The 19,733-nt window shown below is 50.6% G+C and overlaps 6 protein-coding genes across 6 annotated transcripts; 3 read left to right on the top strand and 3 right to left on the bottom strand.

The window, feature by feature from the left end:
- Positions 1-2,810: 2,810 nt before the first annotated feature.
- On the bottom strand, positions 2,811-6,052 carry MYCFIDRAFT_214382 (uncharacterized protein; the record flags this gene model as incomplete). Its single annotated transcript, XM_007925757.1, has 1 exon — positions 2,811-6,052. One exon carries the CDS (start codon positions 6,050-6,052, stop codon positions 2,981-2,983), a length of 3,072 nt encoding a protein of 1,023 aa, XP_007923948.1. The 3' UTR covers positions 2,811-2,980.
- Positions 6,053-6,294: 242 nt separating this feature from the next.
- On the top strand, positions 6,295-8,117 carry MYCFIDRAFT_49465 (uncharacterized protein). Its single transcript, XM_007924353.1, has 3 exons — positions 6,295-6,564; positions 6,621-6,627; positions 6,679-8,117. Exons 1-3 carry the CDS (start codon positions 6,365-6,367, stop codon positions 7,702-7,704), a joined length of 1,233 nt encoding a protein of 410 aa, XP_007922544.1. The 5' UTR covers positions 6,295-6,364; the 3' UTR covers positions 7,705-8,117.
- A 2,613-nt stretch (positions 8,118-10,730) lies between these two features.
- Positions 10,731-14,611, top strand: MYCFIDRAFT_202651 (uncharacterized protein; the record flags this gene model as incomplete). Its single annotated transcript, XM_007925756.1, has 2 exons — positions 10,731-10,865; positions 11,742-14,611. 2 exons carry the CDS (start codon positions 10,731-10,733, stop codon positions 14,190-14,192), a joined length of 2,586 nt encoding a protein of 861 aa, XP_007923947.1. The 3' UTR covers positions 14,193-14,611.
- A 2,022-nt stretch (positions 14,612-16,633) lies between these two features.
- On the bottom strand, positions 16,634-17,050 carry MYCFIDRAFT_77388 (uncharacterized protein; the record flags this gene model as incomplete). The annotated part of the gene is made up of 1 exon (XM_007924585.1): positions 16,634-17,050. One exon carries the CDS (start codon positions 17,048-17,050, stop codon positions 16,634-16,636), a length of 417 nt encoding a protein of 138 aa, XP_007922776.1.
- A 652-nt stretch (positions 17,051-17,702) lies between these two features.
- MYCFIDRAFT_186871 (uncharacterized protein) lies at positions 17,703-18,299 on the top strand (the record flags this gene model as incomplete). Its single annotated transcript, XM_007925755.1, has 4 exons — positions 17,703-17,730; positions 17,924-18,001; positions 18,060-18,088; positions 18,150-18,299. The coding sequence occupies 4 exons, from the start codon at positions 17,703-17,705 to the stop codon at positions 18,297-18,299; spliced, it is 285 nt and encodes a 94-aa protein (XP_007923946.1).
- A 530-nt stretch (positions 18,300-18,829) lies between these two features.
- Positions 18,830-19,600, bottom strand: MYCFIDRAFT_77390 (uncharacterized protein; the record flags this gene model as incomplete). The annotated part of the gene is made up of 1 exon (XM_007924586.1): positions 18,830-19,600. The coding sequence occupies one exon, from the start codon at positions 19,598-19,600 to the stop codon at positions 18,830-18,832; it is 771 nt and encodes a 256-aa protein (XP_007922777.1).
- Between the last annotated feature and the right edge of the window lie 133 nt (positions 19,601-19,733).

Below are 19,733 nucleotides of genomic sequence, written 5' to 3'. Positions count from 1 at the left end.
CGAGTAGATAAAGCGCTATAGACGTCGCCTACGAAGGGGGGGAGTGCTATTACGATCTTAGCGACTTGTATATGTAATTCGAGGTTACGTAACTAAAGGTTATATAACTTGATGCCTAAGGCATCCGCCGAGTAGATAAAAGCCTCTTCCGCGAGAGAGCCTCTCTCTCTTTCTTCTTTAACTCGTTATTAATTTAGATAGCTATTTAATTAATATCTTAATATAGAGCTACCTTCTATAGTACTATCTATAGCTCTATATTCTTTACCTATATAGTCGCCTAGTAAAGACACTTTAATTAATCTACTATAGCTATTAGGTAGCTCTTATAAACCTCGTCGTTAGAAGCCTTTAATTAGTAAGCCTATAATATCTTCGAAACGCGCTCGTAGAAGGTTATATATAGATAGATAGATAGATATTTCATTTGCCTATTATAGTGCCTTTCGGCCTATATAGGTCTGTTTCTATATACTATTTTAGGTAGGAAACCAACTTAGTTAGTAAAAACCTCCCTCCTGTCCTATTTATAAGTGTTAATCTTCCTCGTTTCCTTGTTTTCCTTCCTCTAGGGTATACTAGTATTATAGTTGTTACCCTCTAACTACCTTGCCTACTGCCCTGCCCTTCTTTCCCCCTCTTCTTCCCTCCTTCTTATCTACTCCTTAGTTTCCCTTACTAGTGCGAATTGTTGTACAAATCCCTGTTTAATAATCTACTTTACTATCCTCTTTAGGTCTTCTTTGCTCTAGATTAGCTTGTCGTATTCCCTTTCCCTTACTTTTAGTCTCTAATTACTTCTGCCTTCTAACTATTAAGGGCAGACTAGCAGTATATACTTAGGGTTCTAAGATTGGTAGCTATATTAGTAAGCTCTGCTTTCAATTCCTAGGACGTTTCTTCTAAATAGGTAAGATCTAAGTCTAATGTATTTAGATCTGATTTAGATAGCTAGGCTTGCCTCGGCCCTGTTTAGGTCCTTATAGAGCTAGTAGTTGTGTTAACTAAATTTGATTAGTGCCTTTAGGGTTCCTAGTCTAACTTGTGTTTTATTCTATTCCTACTCCTATAGGTATCTAGCAATTGACTCTACTAGGCTTTGTTTCTCTCCCTTTAGCTTGTCTTCCTTTAGCCTTATATTTAGTCCCTAAAGCTCTTTCTCTAGCATTTCTCTTATTAAGACTCTATATTGCTCTAGGTCTTTAACTTTCTAGGGAGTTATTTGTAGTCTATCTCGCTTCCTAGTCCTAATATACTAGGCTTTTATCTTGTCTAGTGCCTTTTAGATAGTCTGTTAGGCTAGGTATTCTATTGTCTTTGCTATATATTAGTGTCTTAGTCCCTTAAAGTATTGTTTAACTAGTAGGATCCCTAATTCCATTTCTACTACCCTTGTTAGTGTAGTTTTGTATACTCCTAGGATTTTCTTTAGGCTTTAGGTTTAGGACCTGCTAACTAGTTGCTTAATCCTCTTTAGTGTTTTCTTCTAGGCTGTCTATATCTATACTCTATATAGCATTGCTAGCTTAACAATTGCTTTATATATAACTTTAGCTTTCTCGAATGTAGCCCCCTATATAGAGGCTATAAGCCTATTAATAGATTGTATACTAGTATCTGCCCTCTACTTTGCCTTCTTTACTTATAGTCCCTAATTTAGTTTTAGATCTAGCTAGATCCCTAGTACCCTAAGCTCTACTAATAGTTAGGTTTCAAAGCCTTAGATAGTAATTAATTGCTTTATATTATAGGTTGATTTAGCCTTGCTAAAGTAGATAAGCTAGTACTTTTCTAAGGCGAATTTTGCTCTATACCTCCTTACCTATTTTTTATACTCCTAGTACTTCTCTTCTAGGATCTTGTAGTTAGTTAAACTTAGTTTCTATTGTCTTAGACTAGGCTAGGATGTTTGTGTTATCTACAAACCCTAATGCTAATGTGTTTTTTAATTCTAGGAGTAGGAGTAGGTCTACTATAAAGATAAGGAAGAGGATTAGGGAGAGTATTAATCCTTAGGGGATTCCCTTTTTAGTTAGTATTAGGTCTGATTTGAATTTGCCTAGAATAAGCTATATTAATCTTTCCTATAGGAAGGACTAGATAAATTAGACTATCTAGTTTAGTATAGCTTTCTATTTAAGTATATATAGGAGCCTTTTATAGGAGACATTGTTAAAGGCTCCTAAGATATCGAGGGAGAGGAGGGTTACTACCTAGTTTTAACTATAGTACTAGATATACTTAATCTGTTTTATAATTAGTTCTATAGCTATTAGTGTTAACCTCTTCTTTCTTCCTCCTATCGAAGGTTATATATAGGTATACTACCTAAACCGTACCGGATAGATTAATCCTCTCGTATACTATCTCCTATACTAATTAGACTACTAAAACGACGGATCTAAGGAGAGGTTGTCGCTTCTAAGCGGTAGAAGTAGTAGTACTAAGGTGTAGGCGTAGACTTAGTCGTTTTCGAGCGATTACGGCTGTTCGGAACGGTAGAAATCCGAGGTAATTAGGTTGCACAAGGGGTGTTTGCAGTACCCCGATTTGTACACTAATTTGCGTGGTTTTAGGGCACTTTGCAGGGGCTTATGGAACCCTCGGGGTGTGCTGAAGCTACTTTGAATTTAACTTCTTGGTCAGTATACGTGGACCTTGAGATGGTCTCACACAGGGTCTGCAAGGGTGTCGAGAGTGATGTCTAGGGTACCTTAGCACTACATACATACATACCAGAGCTTGCGTCAGTAGTCGTGTGATGGAATTGAACTGCTGACTAGACGGGAACGTGTCGCAGCGGCCGGGGTATTACACAAAATGCTCGTGATTCGTGCTCTTGGGCTGTGTACTGCTTCAATAAAGTACAAGAAAGCAAGCATATGGTGGCATTCTAGCCTGCAGCTCGTTTTCGCTTTTGCCCAAGAAAAATGTCAACGCCAAAGCACCCGCTAGCTGAATGACGACAAGCGTGTCTGCTCTACCGCTTCTTCCCCTTCGACTTCGACTTGCGGTCCTCTTCGTCGTGTCCGCCCTCACGATCCTTCTTCGCGGCCTTCTTCTCCAGTTCATCCCAGTCTTCGCCCTCGTCCTCCTCGGACATGTCCTCATCAGACGCCTCAGCCGAAGCATCGTCGTCAAAGTCGGATTCATCCTCAGAGCTCTCCTCTGATGCGAGATCCTCCTCGGAGACTTCAAACGCCGACTCTTCCGACTCCTCCTCGGCACCTTCGTCGTCCGACTCTTGACCAAGGAAGGACCAGCCGCCGTCTTTGAAGAAAGTGTGAGGGTCCTGAATGACAGTCTTCATGATCGTTGCCCAGTTGAGGTTGAGCGGGCCTTCTGAGAATGGAATGTCGACGCTGTCGAGCCAGTCTCGCACGCCATCAAGCGCCTCGACTGGAATGGTGTTGATGTGGGCCGGCGGTCGGGTGAAGTCTTTGAAGACAACGACCATGTCAAACTGCTTGAGACCGAATTGAACACGTTCCAAGTGCACGATTTCGATGTCGTTGAGTGTGATGACCATGAATGGAGGCTCGGTGAGCTGCACCAGACAGTCTGCCGTGGGCTGGACGAGCACGGAAGATCTGCTTGGTACACCATTGAAGCCAAGGTCGCGGAAAGGAATATCGACCGAGACTCCCTCGCTCTTTCCTGCATCGGCAATCTTCTCACAGAAGTTTTTGAACTCCTTGTCGAGTTGTGCTCGTCGTCTCTTTTCCTCCTGTTCTGCCTCGAATTCTTCCTCGTCACCGTAGCGGTGCTTGCGCTTGCGGTTTCCAGTCTCGTCGAATTGCATCTCGGTGGCCTCGCGGTAGAACTGCACATCCTTGGTCTTCTTCTTGCCAATGATGATAGGATTGATCAAGTGGAGGTGGATGATCACGATCAGCTCACCAGCACAAGGCTGGAAGAACAAGTGCTTGACGTTGCTGAACAGAATATCGATCTTTTGGTTGCCGAGGTGGTTGTAGCGGAGACCATTCTGGTGAATCTCTACAGCACCGCCGACTCGCTTGCTCTCCATCGCCGGACGCATGTAGATGTTATCGAGTCTGTGTGGCCGACGATTTCTTATTTCGACAAGCTTGTCTTGCTCAACGACATCTTCCATGTCTTTCTTCTCCTGCTCCTTGCGGACCGCGGCCTTCTTCATTTCGGTGATTTGTGAAGAGATATCATCCATGCGTTCGGACTCCTTGTTCCTGAACGTCAATGATCGAATGAATTGTGCAGTGGGATCCTCAAAGGGCTGGTCATCTCTCCTGCCAACACCCTGACCTGGTGACAAGAAATTGATACGCAAGTACGTGAACCCAGCTTCTGTGCTCGTCGTGGCATTCTTGATGGTGTTAATGTGGAAAGGCACCGGTCGTCCCATGATTGGAAGAATGATGGTGGAGTTCTTCTGGTCCACGAGAATAGTCAGGTCCTTTACGCGATTGGGGAATTGTGCATCGCGCTTGTAGGATTCGAAGCGCTTGAACTTCTTCTCCTCAGTCCCATTGAGGTTGCCGTGACCCTGTTGGTACTTCTCCAACCCCTCCTTCTGCTTCTTGTCGTGGATCTCTTTTTGATGTGATCGGCGTGCAGCTTCCTTCTCCTCGTTCGCCGTCGTCCCGCCCTGTGCTCGCAATCGCGTCTTTGTTATATTCGACGATGCCACAGCGCCGACACGTGGGTCCTTCTTCGCCTTGGGCTTCTTCTCTTCTTCTGACTCGTCGTTGAAGAAAAAGGATGCGCTCTCCATATCACGAGGAGCGTCCTTGGTGAAGCAGTAAGCTTCGTTGCCGCTGGTCACACGAACAGTGTCGCTGAGCATGAGAGAGTATGTTCCGTCTCGCTTCTTATCCTTTGGACTTGGATTTTCGAGATTGGAGAATCCGGTGGTGATCGTAAAAGTCATGCCATCCTTCAGTGTTCGCGTGTTCTTGGCATTCAGATTGAGGGTGCTGTCCTTCGCCTCGATACCAATGCCTGCTCCTACGCTCTTGACAAAATTCTCAACGAGCTCGGGCTTCTTGGCCTTGATCACGCCGATTGCTTTGGCGTAGACATCCTTCGCGATCACGCCATCTCGCATCTCCTTGATGATTGTCTCGTGCACGGTCAAGAGCAGCTTGTACATGCTTTCTTGCTGCTTGTTCGGCTCCACGAGATATGTTCTTGCGATCATTGATGCGTATGTTTGATATCGCAGACCCAGCGCTGAGATGATCACGCCTGGCTGGTGCAGATTGTTGTCGTCGGGCTCATTTTGGAGCTTCAAGTCGAAGTTGCCTCCGCTCTGTACGACTGGCGACACGCTCCAATCCAGCTGCATTGAGTCGAACTTGCCAACGCCCTTCATGCCGCGGAAGAACTTTTCATCATCCAGCTTATTGGAGACCTTCTGGGATAGAGCCTTGTGGGTGATCTTCTTCTCCTTGTCGAGGATGTCGGACATAGTCTCCACAAAGTAGTCCTTCATCACGTAGGCAGAAGCGCTTGAAGCATTTCTGATCGCGCGAAGCTCGTTCTCGTCCTTGACAGCCATGGCAGTCGACAGAGCGATGCTGATGTCAACCTCCTCGATCTCCTTGCTGATGTCGCCGAATGCGCTCTTCCACTCCGCCACAAAAGGTCCGGTCGACTGGTCCTTGGCGATAGTGCCCACCTTCTTGCCTGCGTTCTTGATAATGTCGTTGATGCGCTCAAATTGTTTGGCGTTCTCTTCGGCATCCTTGCTTCGCACAATGATCTCGACTGGGGTCTTGCCGTCTTTTAGAGCCTCGAGGTATTGCGCCTTCTTCTTAGTGGTGACAATGTACATGGCCTCGAGCGTGATCAGAAACAGCGTTGCTGGAAACTCGTAGCCGAGCAGCCAAAACTGCATGCTGTTTGCCTTGTAGAAGACGCCATCTTGGTCGCTCTTGCCAACGACGACAACAATACTGCCGACGTCGCCATACAGGGCGTTGCCACCGCGCTTATCTGCCTTCCACGCTGTAATCAGATTCGACAGGCGGGTGTGGAATTGCGTCTTGTCGATACTGACTTCGTCCGCCATCGTCGCGATTGTTGATGTTGATGCCGCTGGATGATGTATTGGCGTGCCAGGCGGCGGCGGAAAAGGCGATGGGCAGAAGACAGGTGGGTGTCGCTGGATGCGCGACAGTGATGAAGGTCGCGTAGAAACGCGAGCCGGAAGTGTCTGTGCTTAGGCAGCAGCTCACGTGATAGCAGTGGGATCACTTCTTAACAGCTCACCTTGTGATCGCACCTTCACTTCCGTCTTCACATGTCGTCCATCTCTCCTTTCACGATGGCATCGTCTCGGTCAGCATCATGAGTTGGCACATACAGAACTTCAGAACAGGAGATGAATGACGGCAGTGATGATGGCGTCGCCCAAGCTGCTGCACTCCGCAGTGAAGGCGAGTATCACGCAGCTAAGAAGAAGAAACAGAAGAAAGATGCCCAGACCGGCTTTACAGCTGCTACTTCGCGTGCCATAATGTCAAGAATGCTTACATTCTACTTTCGAGCTCCGATCAAGGCTTTTTTCAGACCGCGTATAGAGTGAGTGAAAATCACCAAAGTTCTCGATGTCCAAGCGGAGGCTGATGTGGTGCCAGCTATATGGTATGTCTGGGATCATCGTGTCCTTCTCTGATCTAGACTGATCATACGTAGGGATATGCAAGAGCCATCAATCCAAGCGTCGTTGCTGGCGAAGCATGGTCCTGGAGAATGACCTCGCCTGCTTTGCTCTGGAGTGCTGTTCGACAGCATGGCTGGAGCTTTCTTCCAAATCATGTCCTGCCGCCTTTGATAGCAAATACTGCTGTTGGCGCGGTGCTATATACGTCCTACTTGCATACACTGGGTCAACTACACGAACCGTCGTCCCGCTCGACCAAACATGTATATCCACCTCCTTCTTGGGCGACAGCATTCTCCGCCGGCTGTGTTGCAGGCTCTTTCCAATCCGTGCTTGCAGCGCCCCTCGATGCTTTACAAGTCCGCTTCCAGTCGTCAGAAATGCTAGCTGGAAAGTATGACAACATGTGGCAGTACGCCTTGCGCAAGACACGAGAGATTGGGCCACGAGGCATCTATGCGGGCTGGACTCTGTCATTCGTTCGTGATGCGCTTGGTGCTGGAGTGTTCTTTGCAACATTTGAGTCTATCAAGTCGCAATGCTTTTATGGCTTCGTATCGCGATACTACGGCTCCTGGTCGAAATTGTCTGACAGGCAGCGAGAATCCATATCAACGCAGCAGCTGTCCAGCTCAGATCGGCCAGTCATTCGTCCACATTATTTGGTCGAACCAATGTTCTTGGGTATAGCTGGCGTTGTTGCATCCGTTGCGCAGTCACTTGTTCACCATCCTCTGGCGCGCATTCAAGAAATCCACTATGGCAGATTAGAATGGATCGATAGCCATGACCATGCAAAACCCGGACAGCCCAAGATGCGCGCACTCAAGCTATATGCAGCGGCGTATCGGAAGACTTTCAGGCATGTCTTAGCCGTGGCACGGCGACACGGCGGTGTTCAACGCTGGCTGTACCGAGACTTCTTCATGTCCACACTGCGACAGGTTCCTAGCACAAGTATGGGACTCATTGTCTTTGAGGTGTTGCGACGTAAGTATGGCAGTGACGATGACGCCATAACGATTCCGAAGGATGGCTACGATATACTATTGGTATGATCACTCTGACAACATAATTCTCTCCTCTGAAAGATACTCCACTCTGCGAGCAACGAAGACTGCTCTTTGAGTCGCTGTGCACAGTTATCGGTGGCGTGAAAGGGGCATCTTCAAAAGACCTTCAACACATGAATGCTGGGAAGTTTGCAGACTGGTTACGTCTGAGATCGGTCTTGCGGCATTTGGACGCATGATCTGTCGTCTGTCAATTCCGGACTGCGGCAATAGCTACCATTCTGGAACAAGAGTCTCCAGTGGAAGCACCTGTCACCTTGCAATTCGGAGTAGACGATATCAAGCTGAGAGCACTGGCTGGAATTATCTACGGAACGCCTGACTACTGGATCGAAAGGTGCCGTAGAGCATAGTGAAGCTGACCAGATTTAACAAGCCGACTCCTTGTTCAAGACATCAGGCACTTCCGCCCTCTTGTTGACTTCATACTTCTCCCCAAACCTATCCAGCAAAACCAAAGCATCCCTCACCATGGCAGAATCCAAGTACGACCTCACTTCCACAATCATACCTTCTTCGTCAAAACGACAGCACCAAGCATAACAATTCTCGAAGTTGAAGCCTGTCGACGTGTGTTTAGCCACCAGACTCCATTCTCTCGTAAGTGTATAAATATAAAATCTGCCTCTTACCATTAATCCCACTCCCCTTCGCCACCATTTCAACCGTACACCACGGACTCTCTTCTCCTCCACTTATAACATTCCTGACTGCGAGTTTTATACCTGGAGGTTTCATCGCTTTCTCGAGTCTTTCCCAGACTTTGGCTTGGACCTCCTGCTTGGATGTGTAGTGGCCTGCACAATGGTGGGTTCCCATTATTGTCCAGGATACGCCGGGTGAGACGTGGGAGAAGAAGGCTGAGCGGTCTTCGGTTAGGAGGGTAAAGAGGTTGTGGAGTTGAGTGTGGGTTGGATACATCTTGCGTAGTTGTTGAAGAAGGAGCGGATGGGGATGTCCGGGTTGTCGTGTGGTATGAGAGGAATGGAAGAGAGGGAGATGGTATGTTTATTAAGACCTACGTGGCAGGTTTTATGGATGCTGGCTTCGTTGATTGTCAAACTGACATTCGATCGCGTGTATACGTCTTTTGCTAACTTGGCATCACATCATTGCGCTATGCGTGTGATTCTCAGATTATTGTGGAAAAGTTGTGCTAAGCACGTCGTGGATACGGTCAGGTAGCAACTCGCCATGGATTCGACTCTTCGAGGTGATTGGCTTGCTCGCTATAGCAAAGCCAATGCAGCAATCTTCGGGGCAGTTTCCTGTATTAGAGGTGTTTTGCAACCACTTTGCAACCTCAATAGGTGGATCCTTTAACCGGATCTGGATGACTTGGTACTGAATTATGTCAAGCGGTTACTAGAGATTGTTAGTATCGTGGTCCCGAGCATCCTCGTTACTATATCTACTTCAAGACAAGGGCACGACTTTGTATAGCATTTTATGCCTGGATTTCCTCTTTTAGTTGCGAAGGGCGCTCTAGAGGTAGAGCGCCTTCTTCAAGACTCAAAAGGGAAGCCATTTTAACTAACCTTAGTTTAGTCTCGTAGGTCTCTTCCCTGTTGACAGTGCAGTTAAAAAACCTAGAGAACTTCGACTCTCCGAGTTGCAAAACACCTCTATTCACAACGATCTATACATCATCTTGTCGCGCTTCTTCATGACAGCAGTCGCGAGAAAATACAACGCCGCGGCAGCGCACGGATCACGACATGCTGAAGTCAAAGGCGACACGAAAAGTCGCGTGGGGTGTGCGAAGCTTTTCGATAGTGGCAGGGACCATTGGAAAGGCTGAAGAGGCTCCGCGCCTGTTCCTGAAAAGGCGAAGGCGAAGCGGCACTTTTCTCTTACGAAGGTTGGGCTCCTTCGGTGATTTGTTGTAGTCCTTGGGTGTGACGCTGGTACTTTCAACGATTGCTGTGTATTGCTGTGGTCTCTCAATATTGGTGGCGTTCACGCAGACTTGCGTTCCTGGATATGGGATTATTGGTGCTCGCGTTCAGTGTTCCACAGGGCTGAATACCGGCTGTTCCATGAAGAGCGGGTTGCTGTTGCGACCACAGACCCATGGCGTCTGTAATAGCCAAATGCATTATTGAGACTTTTGGGGGTGTACGTGCTGCTTCCCTGAAAGGGCATTTCTCGGACGAAATGGTAGGCGAGATGTTGTGCAGCTGTCATGTGCATGAAGCCGCAGCAGAAAGCCTCCTGATCAGCGGCGAACAGATTGGTACGGAATGGGCGTTTGCAGCAGCGGAAATCCGAACATGTCCAAGAGTGGTAGATGGCAGCTACCAACACTGCGAGATGGAGAGATGATGAGCCGTTCCGCGTGCGAAGCTGTCCCACCTCCATGTCAGTCGCAAGGAGAGCTCTTGGGCAGCTCATTCGCCGGCCACACACTGCTCTCCCTCTCTCCCAGCGAAAGGCCGAGACAGCGCGCGTGCAAGCTCTTCGGGTGGTGTAGAAAGACAGGAGTATGCCCAACTCACATTCTTTCTCTCTCCCACAACCCCGTCTTCCTCTCGAACCTAAACAACCATCATCCTCCTATTGCTGACGAGAAGGGGGGATGGGGATGGGCATCAATTCATCATCATTCAATCTCCCGGCGGAAGCGTCTCCCTTGCCGGCGGCCGCGAGAGACGGCAGGGACATGGACCAGGCCGGGGTGACTCGCGGAGTTCGCGTGCTGCGTTGGCACAAGAGCGCACTATGGGCGACTTGCAACAAAATGCACGCCGCCTACCGACTGACGTGCGTTGCATGCATTTCCTGCTCGGTTCGCCATCGATTTTGTGCGTCTGCAAGGCAGGTTTTGGGGACAGACGTACGGCCAATTGCACGCGACTGTCGCCAGCAGCACGAGGCAAGGCAAGGCAGGCAACTCAGCTGGAGGGCATTGGACTCTGGAGTCGCACGGCCGGCACAGCACGAGGCTCCTCGCGCGCCCACTCAGCGACAGCGACCTCCTACATCCGGGAAGCAGCGACGGTGATGCGACGATGGTGAGGCTCATATACCACCACTCTCCCGCCCACGCCCACGCCCACACCCACGCCCACGCCAACGCCTCCCGCCGACCGTCGACCTCCCTTCACACTACTGTTTGGATCTACGGCCCGATCGCACGGTGCCAGGTACTCGGAGAGAGCGTCACCACTGTGATCATCGTCGACGAACAGCTCGTCGCTCGAGCGTGCCGCTTGGCCAGCGATTGCAGCGCAAACAGCCACAAGCGGTCGGGCGACTGCCAGCGCATACTGCATCACACCCAACCTCCAGCACGGCCCGACTACTGCTGCTGCTGCGCGGCAAACAAGAATAGCAGGTAAGTGATCATTTCAATTGCCATCCTTCGTTTCGCTCGCCTTGGCTGTCGCAAATGGACGTGTGAGCATCAGCACTGGCGCGGTCGAAGCTTTGAATGCAGCTCCGCCGGCCCAGCCATTCGAATTCTCGTCATCATTCGCTCCAACTCCGAGTCCCAGCCTCGCCAAATCCACCAATTCACCCTTCCCTGCCACTTTCACAAAACGCGATCGCGTGTTTCCCCCTTGTCCCAGCGAACGATGGCTCTGTCTTCACTCCTCCTGTCGCTACCACTGCCACCCACATTCCAGTCTACTACAAGGGAAGCTGCGATCGGCTTACAATTGAGTTGTCGCAAAGCAGAGCTCCGAGCGACCACTCCCGCGACATCATCGGCAACCAGCTGTAGCTGTTGATCTCCACCAACCCCCGGTCTCGCGACCACCAGCCTGACCGGGCTGCACTGCACTTGCACCGAGCCATTGCCATTGCCATTGCCATTGCCATTGCCATTGCCATTGCCATTGCCATTGCCATTGGCACTGCGCGACCACGCAGAAACACTTTTTGCGTGCTGCTGCACACCACGATAGCGCTCGCCGGGACTGCTCGCACGCACAGCAGCCGTGTCGCTCCCAATCCACGGCAGTGCTAACGACCGAAACGAGACCCACGAACAACGCTATACGACCTCATTAATACAGCGCCAGGAGCAGGCTCAGGCACACCTCCGCACACAACTTGCAGACCTCTCGCGACCTTCTTCCAGCAGTGGCAGCGTCGGCAGTCGCAGTCTCCGCCGTGCACCAAGATTTGACGATTTCACGCCATCTCGTCTGCGATCGACCTCTGTCGGCCCTCCCGATCGTCGCGCAGACTCACCAACACGTCCAGAGCCTTCGCCTCCACCACGTGCAGCATCGTCGCCACCACGGCCAATTCATCATCGGCGAGCGACTAGTGCACACTTTGCCACCTCAGCACCTCATCCAGCACTTCGAATCTCTAAGCGAACACATTCTGCCATCTTGTATGCGCTAGAAGAGGCCATTCGTAAGCCAAACCCCTTCACCGCCGACGAGATTGAGGAGAACGCTCAGATGTCAGATCTCGGCGGTGGCAGCACTGCCCGAGCATCCAATGGCGGAGCACGAACAGGAGGACCTGTGCCAGTGTCTGGTTCCAGCAGCACGCCGATTAGGACTCCGCGTGATGTGATGAGAGATCGCAATGCACGAGAAGCAAGACGGCAAGAGCAGCAACGGGTAGAGGAACAGCAACGGGTAGCTGAGGAGAGACGAAGAAGTGCTGAGCGGAGAGCTGCCACAATGCCTGGAGCCGCGCCGAGATTCTCCAACACCTCAAGTCAATACAGCCCGGATGTGAGAGCTGCAGAAGGCCAATTCGACCCCGGTCAAGCGGAGCGAAGGAGTAGTCGCATCGCTGGCGAGGTTGCAGGCACCAATGTTCTTGGCGAACCGACGGGTAGAACAACTTCGGAACCGCCGCCCAACAGGACGAGAGGCTCCAGCATACCGCAGGCCGGCCCTTCACAACCAGCTGCAGCTACAGCCGGTGCTTCACGTCGAACACAGAGCAGCCAGGCAGGACCTCGCCAACCTGCTCCTGCCGCATCGGCTGGCGCACATGCTGGATCGGCTGGTGCTGCTGCTTCGACTGTGGGAGAGGGATCACAGCGCGGTGCTCAATCATCCTCATTTCCTCACGCGTTTGAGAGATGGGAGACCTTGTCGTCACACTGGGAAGGTCTGACATCCTACTGGTTGCACAAGCTCGAACAGAATACGGAGGAGATACGTGAAGCGGTGCCTAACGCCTCAACCCTGAACAGGCAGATTACCGACCTGTCCGCTGCTGGAGCAAACCTCTTCCACGCCGTCGTCGAGCTTCAACGATTACGAGCTAGTAGCGAGCGTAAATTTCAGCGATGGTTCTTCGAGACACGAGCCGACAATGAGCGCAATCGCGAGATTCAGGCGGGTCTGGAGAGACAACTCAAGATCGAACGCCAGTCGCGAGAAGAGTCTACACGAACTCAAGCTGATGCCAATCTTGCCATCGAGAATGCAAAGCGAGAGGTTGCTGAAATGAGGCGTGAGCTCATGATTTCGAAAGATGAAGCTCGCCGTGCTTGGGAAGAGTTAGGCAGGAGAAATCAGGAATCTTTGGATACCGCTCAAAGCCTGAAAGAGGGTAGAGTCACTTTGGTTAGCGGAGTCCAAGTGGTGCCGTACTTTGGTCAACCCAGTCGGACAGGCAGTGCAAGTCAAGGAGCAAGGCCAGTCACCCGGGATGGGCAAGGATATGGAAGTGCTGGCCTAGCAGGAGCTGCAGGACTTGCAAGCCCTGACGATGGGAGAGAGTACTATCGTGAGGAAGGTCCCTCACCATCCAACACCGATCCGTTCACGGATAGCGGACGACACCCACCACCACTGCATCAAAGTCTTGCGCAGGGCACGTACTACCCACATGGAACAACACCGACATCACAAGCAACAACGTCAACCGCGATACCTGCTACATATCAAGAACAAGCTTCACCAAGCCAACAGCGTGGCGGTGCCGCAGCCTTGGCCGCGCAGATCGCAGGTGCAGATCCTGAACGCTTCTACCAGCATGCCGGTCCAGGAACGTCACTACATTCATCACAGACATCGTCACAGAATGTGCCCGTCCCTGCAGCACAAACAGCACCAATAAGGCGAGAGGATGTACGTTCAGATCCTGGATCCTATCTCGAATCCGAGCTCAGCGAAGGTGACACTGAATATGCCATCGATGCGGGTGGTAACATTCGCCGCGATGAACAAGGTCGCCCAATAGTCTTCCGTCGACGTGGTCCTGTACGCAGCATTGAGAGTGAAGACGACTTTGACACCGAAGAAGCTGTTCGTCGTGAACGCGAACTTGCAGCAAGATATGGTGGCGGTGCCATTCCCGAAGCTCCTTCCGTACCTGCTACCAGCGCGCAAGCCATGGAGACTTTTCAGGAGAGTGCTGGGCCGGACTATTCGGGACAGGGATACGACAACTACCAGCAATATATTCCGAGACATCATCACCCTACCCGTCTGAGCGATGTCCTGGAAGAAGAGGAAGAAAGAAGCTCGAGACGGACAGGACCGGAATAGAATGCCGCGTCCACTGCGCCACTAGAGCCAATGACGCCCGAGAACACCGACTCAACGGAGGAGATTATCAGGGACCTGCAATTGGGTACAAAAACACCCGCCATTGAGACTGATACAGACATGGTGCATTGGTGGGAAATGGTGAGAGGCTGTGATGGAAGTCGAGATATTCTTTTCAACTGAACATACGTACCACGAAACTCATTTCGTAGCGTTGGCGTTTGCATTGGAGGGAGAGAAGGAGAGACGCATAAGTGAGCCAGCCAGCCAGCCAGCAACAGCAGGACGGGAGGGATCTATCTCTCATTCGAATTTCCTTGGCATAGCGAGGCGCGCTTTTTACTTTTCTGCTCGAATATTTGCGAGCGGCATTGGTTGAGATACCTCTGAAGCGAGCGGAAAGCATCTTTTTATTTCAGTGTCTGGTTTAGTTTGCATGAGGGTGGATGTATGTCTGAACGGCTGCGGCTGCGAGAGATTTTGTTTTCTTGCATTGTCTTTGAAGCTTCAGCGAGAAAGGAAGAAGAAGTGCATGTAGTACAGTACGGCAGAGAGAGCAGGGCATATATTATAGCTTCTAGATACTTACCACCCCCGTACTTAATGTATTAAGAGAGAAGATATGTACTTTGAGATGGCTGATCCTTTGATGAATACCTGATCTTTTCTTTTTTTTGTTGTTATTCATGCCGATAATGTTGGTCGATTAAGCTAATTGTGTGAGGTTATTTATACTAATAAGAATGATGGATGGGACGGAGTTGGTAGAATTCTTTAAGGAGGTTGATTGGGAGAGGGGAAATTTTGCCGCCGGTGAAGGAGTATTCTATGAGTTTAGGGGCATTGATGAGGAGGTTTGGGAAGGATGCAAGAGAAAAGACGTCGAGCGTTGGTCTTGAAGAATCATCATCATCATGAGTAACGGAGAAGTTTTCTCTCGCTCAAAGCACAAAAACCATTCAACACCTTATCAAGCTTCTTAAGTCTAGTAACGCTGCAACTCCCCAGCTCTGTTATTGTAGATCATCCTCCACTGTTTGTACGGCTTGGAGTATTCCTCATCATCTTCCTCGTCCTCGTCCTCGTCCTCCTCCATCTCCTCATCCTCATTCTCATCATCTTCCTCCATCTCCTCGTCATCTTCCTCCTCGTGCTCGTGCTCGTGCTCGTGCTCCTCAATCTCCTCACCCTCCCTAGAATCTTCCTCCTCGCCCTCGCCCTCGCCCTCCTCAATCTCCTCTTCCTCTTCCTCTTCCTCCTCAATCTCCTCGTCCTTATCCTCCCCAGCATCTTCCACATTCGACAAGGAAACCCCAACGTCATCACCAGCAGATTCCTCATTCGCGTCATATCCAGATTCCGATCCGGGCGCTACGCTATCACCTCGCAATGTGTGAGACGAGTCCGAATCTTCAGGCACAACAGATCCAGCATCCCCGTCATGGCCAGTCTCATCGCTTTCGCCGCGTAACGTGTGCGACGAAGAAGGGTCCGAGGTAGATTGCTCGACCTCGTCTCCTGCTTGAGAAGTCGCTTCCAAAAGCCGAGCAGAATAGACCGTGAACTCCTCAGGAACGGGAGGCATAGTCGCCGCCATGAGAAGCTGACGTTGAGCTCGGGCGAAGTCTAGTCGGCCTTGGTAAACTCTTTGACTGGCTTGCCAGGATGGGATGCTCGTAGCATATTGGTCTGGGAGTGTTCCGTTGGCGGCACCGACTGCGCACCAGGCGAGTAGGGCTTCGATGTTGCAGAGGTCGTATTTTGCACAAAGGACCTTCCTCTTATTTCGGAGTCGGTCTAGGAATCCGTTTTCTTCGAACTCTAGTGCGCGGTCGCTGGCGGAGATGGATCTCATCGAGTCCTCTACCGCTAAGATCTCATTTTTGAGCTGATCCTTCTCCGCCATCCTGGCCTGGTAGGTTTGGTAGTCTGACATGATGGTTTATGAAGCCGAGATGTGGTCGTAGCCGACTTGGATGATGTTTGGGGGTCTGAAGAGGTTGCTCTGCTGGTCCGACGCGATCCTAGCCAGCCTGTGTAGAGAAAAGGGATGTTGTTGCTTGGATGCGAGAAGACCTGATTACTGCCATTGTAGAATTTATACAAACCAGAACTTGCGCGTGAGGACAGCTTTTTGAAGGTGTGGAGCCCATCAGCATATTGCTTGTCCGGGGACAGGCTGAGGACTGAGGACTGAGGACATGTGCGAAAATTCAAAATGTGGACGCGTAGTAGCGACTCCATAAATATTGTGCTCTGATAGTCATGCAAGAGCTTCAGTTTTTTCTTCCAGTGTTTAGCGAGGCTGAGTGAAAACTTGTTCGAGAGTGGTAGTAGTAAAAATGCTTAATTTCATACCTGAGGCAGCGAGAACGCTTGAGACGCTGGAATACTTGAATATCAAAAGTCTACCACCAGGGTAGACGACTTACCTTTTTGTTTCACTTAGTTGTGAGAGCCGAAGACTTGGTTGGGCATGAGAAGTTGATCTCTGGGTAGGCGGCCTTAAGAGCATTGTTGACGTTGGCAAGATTGCCGGCCTTCATGTTTGAAGTCATGATGATAAGGGTGTTCTTATTGCCATTCGCGCCGCGGCACTTGAGTCCCTTGACGTCGAAATGCTTGCCGACCTTGGCCTTGAGTTCAGGACAGCGACCGCCACCAAGGTATGGTCGGCCAATCGTGACCTTGAATGCGGACGTGTTGATGTTGCGGAAAGCGTCCCGGTATGCAATGCAAGTGCTCTGGTTTGGGGCGACGACATCGCGAGCGATGAGGGAGACTGGCTCGGCCTCAGGCTCGATAGGAGCCGACAGCACTGCTGTGGCGGCAAGGAGTGTTGTAAGGTGGAATCGCATGTTGTGTGAAGGATTCAAATACTTTCGTGGTGTGTTAGTATGGATGGAGAGTTTTTGGGGGGTGTGTGTTTTGACGTTGCGAACTTGAGTCGAGCGAGGGAAGCGCGTGTGATATATGCTCATCGATGGACAAAGCGTCTTCACAAGGACTTGCAGTGAACAAAGGTGAATGGCCCAATTTTGGCGCTGCAAGCCCACCAGACCAGGCAGGACAAAGCACGTATTGTTTTGTGACTAAGAACTTCCGAAGCGCAGGTCTGGAACGTGACTTCGGCTTGGGGTGTTGACATGCTGAGAGCTGTCTCGTCGCATGTGACACGGCGTGAGAGGCTGAATCGATTATCGGACACGGTGAGCACACTGACTCATGAATGCTCCCAGAATGTAGGCGAATAGTAGAAGGAAGATGCAGTGGAGTGGCCAGAGTGGAATGCAAGTTGGAAGAGTAAGTCGTTGCTGCCCATCTTGACGCAAGGTTTCGGGAGGTGATTTGAGCCGCCCCTCATCTTCGAGAGTTCGCCCTCTTTCCACACCCACGCACATTACACCACACACCACACTCTCCGCTCCACCACCAAACCCACGACAATCCCTTCATACCAAGCGCTTCTTACTACTCCACACAGCAGACAAGAAGGCAACGCAGTCTCGTATGTCGATTGAAAATCTCAAGTCTTTCGGTAAGTGAGCCTCAAAGCCCGACAACACGCTCAGCCTCGCGCGATAAGCACACCCCTCGCCTCGACTCGTGTGCACCGCGCAACATGTCGCCGACCTGCCTTGGCTGTATACCGGTAGCGGCGACAGTGCCGGCGTGTGCACACTCCGCCTACGCTCTCCATACCGACCATGACTGACGCGCATGTGACACAGACCCCTTCGCCGAAGCCGATGAGGATACCGGAGGCGACGCCAAGCAGTCCCAGAACTACATCCACATCCGTATCCAGCGTAAGTTCGAACATCTGAGAAACGCTACCCAAGACTCCTCTGACTCGAGTTCCTCCAGAACGCAATGGTCGTAAGACCTTGACTACCGTCCAGGGCCTGCCGAAGAAATTCGACCAGAAGAAGATCCTCAATGCAAAGAAGATTAAAGTCCTGCAATGGCACCATCGTCAACGACTCGGAGATGGGCGAGGTGATTCAGCTTCAGGGCGACCAGCGCAAGGATGTCCAGGAGTTCTTGATCGACAAGAAGGAGGGTTTGGAGCTGGATGCCAAGACCATTAAGGTCCATGGCTTCTAGTCCCGTCAAAACATAGAGCATGATCGCCAGCGGTCGTCGCGACACCGGCGGAGTCGGCATTGCAAGCCAGAACATCCGCGCGAAGGACCGGCCAGCTCCATAGAAGCTGTGGACTCCGGCAGGACCGGCGTGCGCGACACGACTTCACGACTACGGCACAGCCTATCAGAAAGGCTACGACGACATGCATGGTGGATACCCTCTGATCGATGGGCTTTGGGAACGCGTACTCTACCTTTCTTTATCACGACCTTTTTCGGCTTCTACGGAGACGCATGCGTGTCTTGTCACGAACACCTGGACAGTGATGGACCGGTTATTAGGACGAGTAGCGAATGCGGAAGGAGCGACGGCTTGGTTGGCTTTTTATGGCTCAATAGTCTTAACAGACCAGAATGGAATGCATGCCAACCTTGCACCTAAGTGATACCACTGAAGTCTTCTTGAAACGTCTCCAAACCGTACATGAAGTTTAATGCGTTTATAATATATGCTACGTCCGCGCATCTGTACATTCGCTAACTCATCTCCTACGCAGCACCAAGCAATCTCTTCTGCTTGACTTCTTTCTGCTTCCTGATCTCTTGCAGCCCAGTCTCAGTCGTCGTGCCCCAAGCCTGCCACTCACCAACCTCACCCTGCCGCAATAACCTCTGCAGCACAAGGTACTCCGTCACATCCTTCCGATTCTTCATCTCTTCCTCCTGAATCTTTTCTTCCGGAATCGCCTGCCCATTCCTATCCACCGGCACATCCGCAACCACGTATTGCTGGGTCGCGGGATCCAAAACCCTCATCCTCTTCAAACGCATCAAAGACTGCTGACTGCTAATCCTCACAACAGCCTGCATAATCCCCGTCCTCTTCTCATTCGACCCCTTGACATCCGGCAACGCAAACACATATGCCACACATCTCGGCCGTTCGAGATACTTGTGAAGCTTCCATTCGAGGAGCTCTCCATGTGCTCTCTGATGTATCCTCGACTGCAAACTTTTGGCAAATCCAGGCGCTAATGTATGTTCTAGGCCAGCATCGTTATTCAAATCCCCTGCTGCGAGAGCTTTGTACATCGCCTCATATATCTCTTGCGCTATCTTCGGAGTCTTGCTCCTCTGTAGTTGTAATCGAGGCTTCACGAACCAGAATGCCATGAAGTGTGATTGACAATATTTCACGAAATTCATGAAGCGGGATTTTTCGATTTGTAGCCGGTCCCGGGTTTGTGTGAAGAGGGAAGGGAGTTTGTGGCCTGTGGGTGGGACGAATGTTCCTTCGATTAAACCCATGTAATTGAGCATTTCGCCTGATTCTTGCAATTTTGCCATTTGTTGTTTTTGTTGGAGGGACATGGATTTTTGGGCCCTTAGCCGCCCTTTGCCGGCCATGCGGTTGGGGTTGCTCACGAGGCATTTTGGTGATGTGCTGAAGGGG

This window comes from Pseudocercospora fijiensis (genome assembly GCF_000340215.1).
Source record: "Pseudocercospora fijiensis CIRAD86 unplaced genomic scaffold MYCFIscaffold_2, whole genome shotgun sequence".
NCBI classification, from domain to species: Eukaryota; Fungi; Ascomycota; class Dothideomycetes; order Mycosphaerellales; family Mycosphaerellaceae; genus Pseudocercospora; species Pseudocercospora fijiensis.
This window is presented reverse-complemented; position numbering and strand designations above follow the sequence as displayed.

What these genes read in the sequence shown, in the direction of transcription:
- MYCFIDRAFT_49465 (XM_007924353.1), top strand. Translation starts at nt 6,365, where the DNA reads ATGAATGACGGCAGTGATGATGGCGTCGCCCAAGCTGCTGCACTCCGC.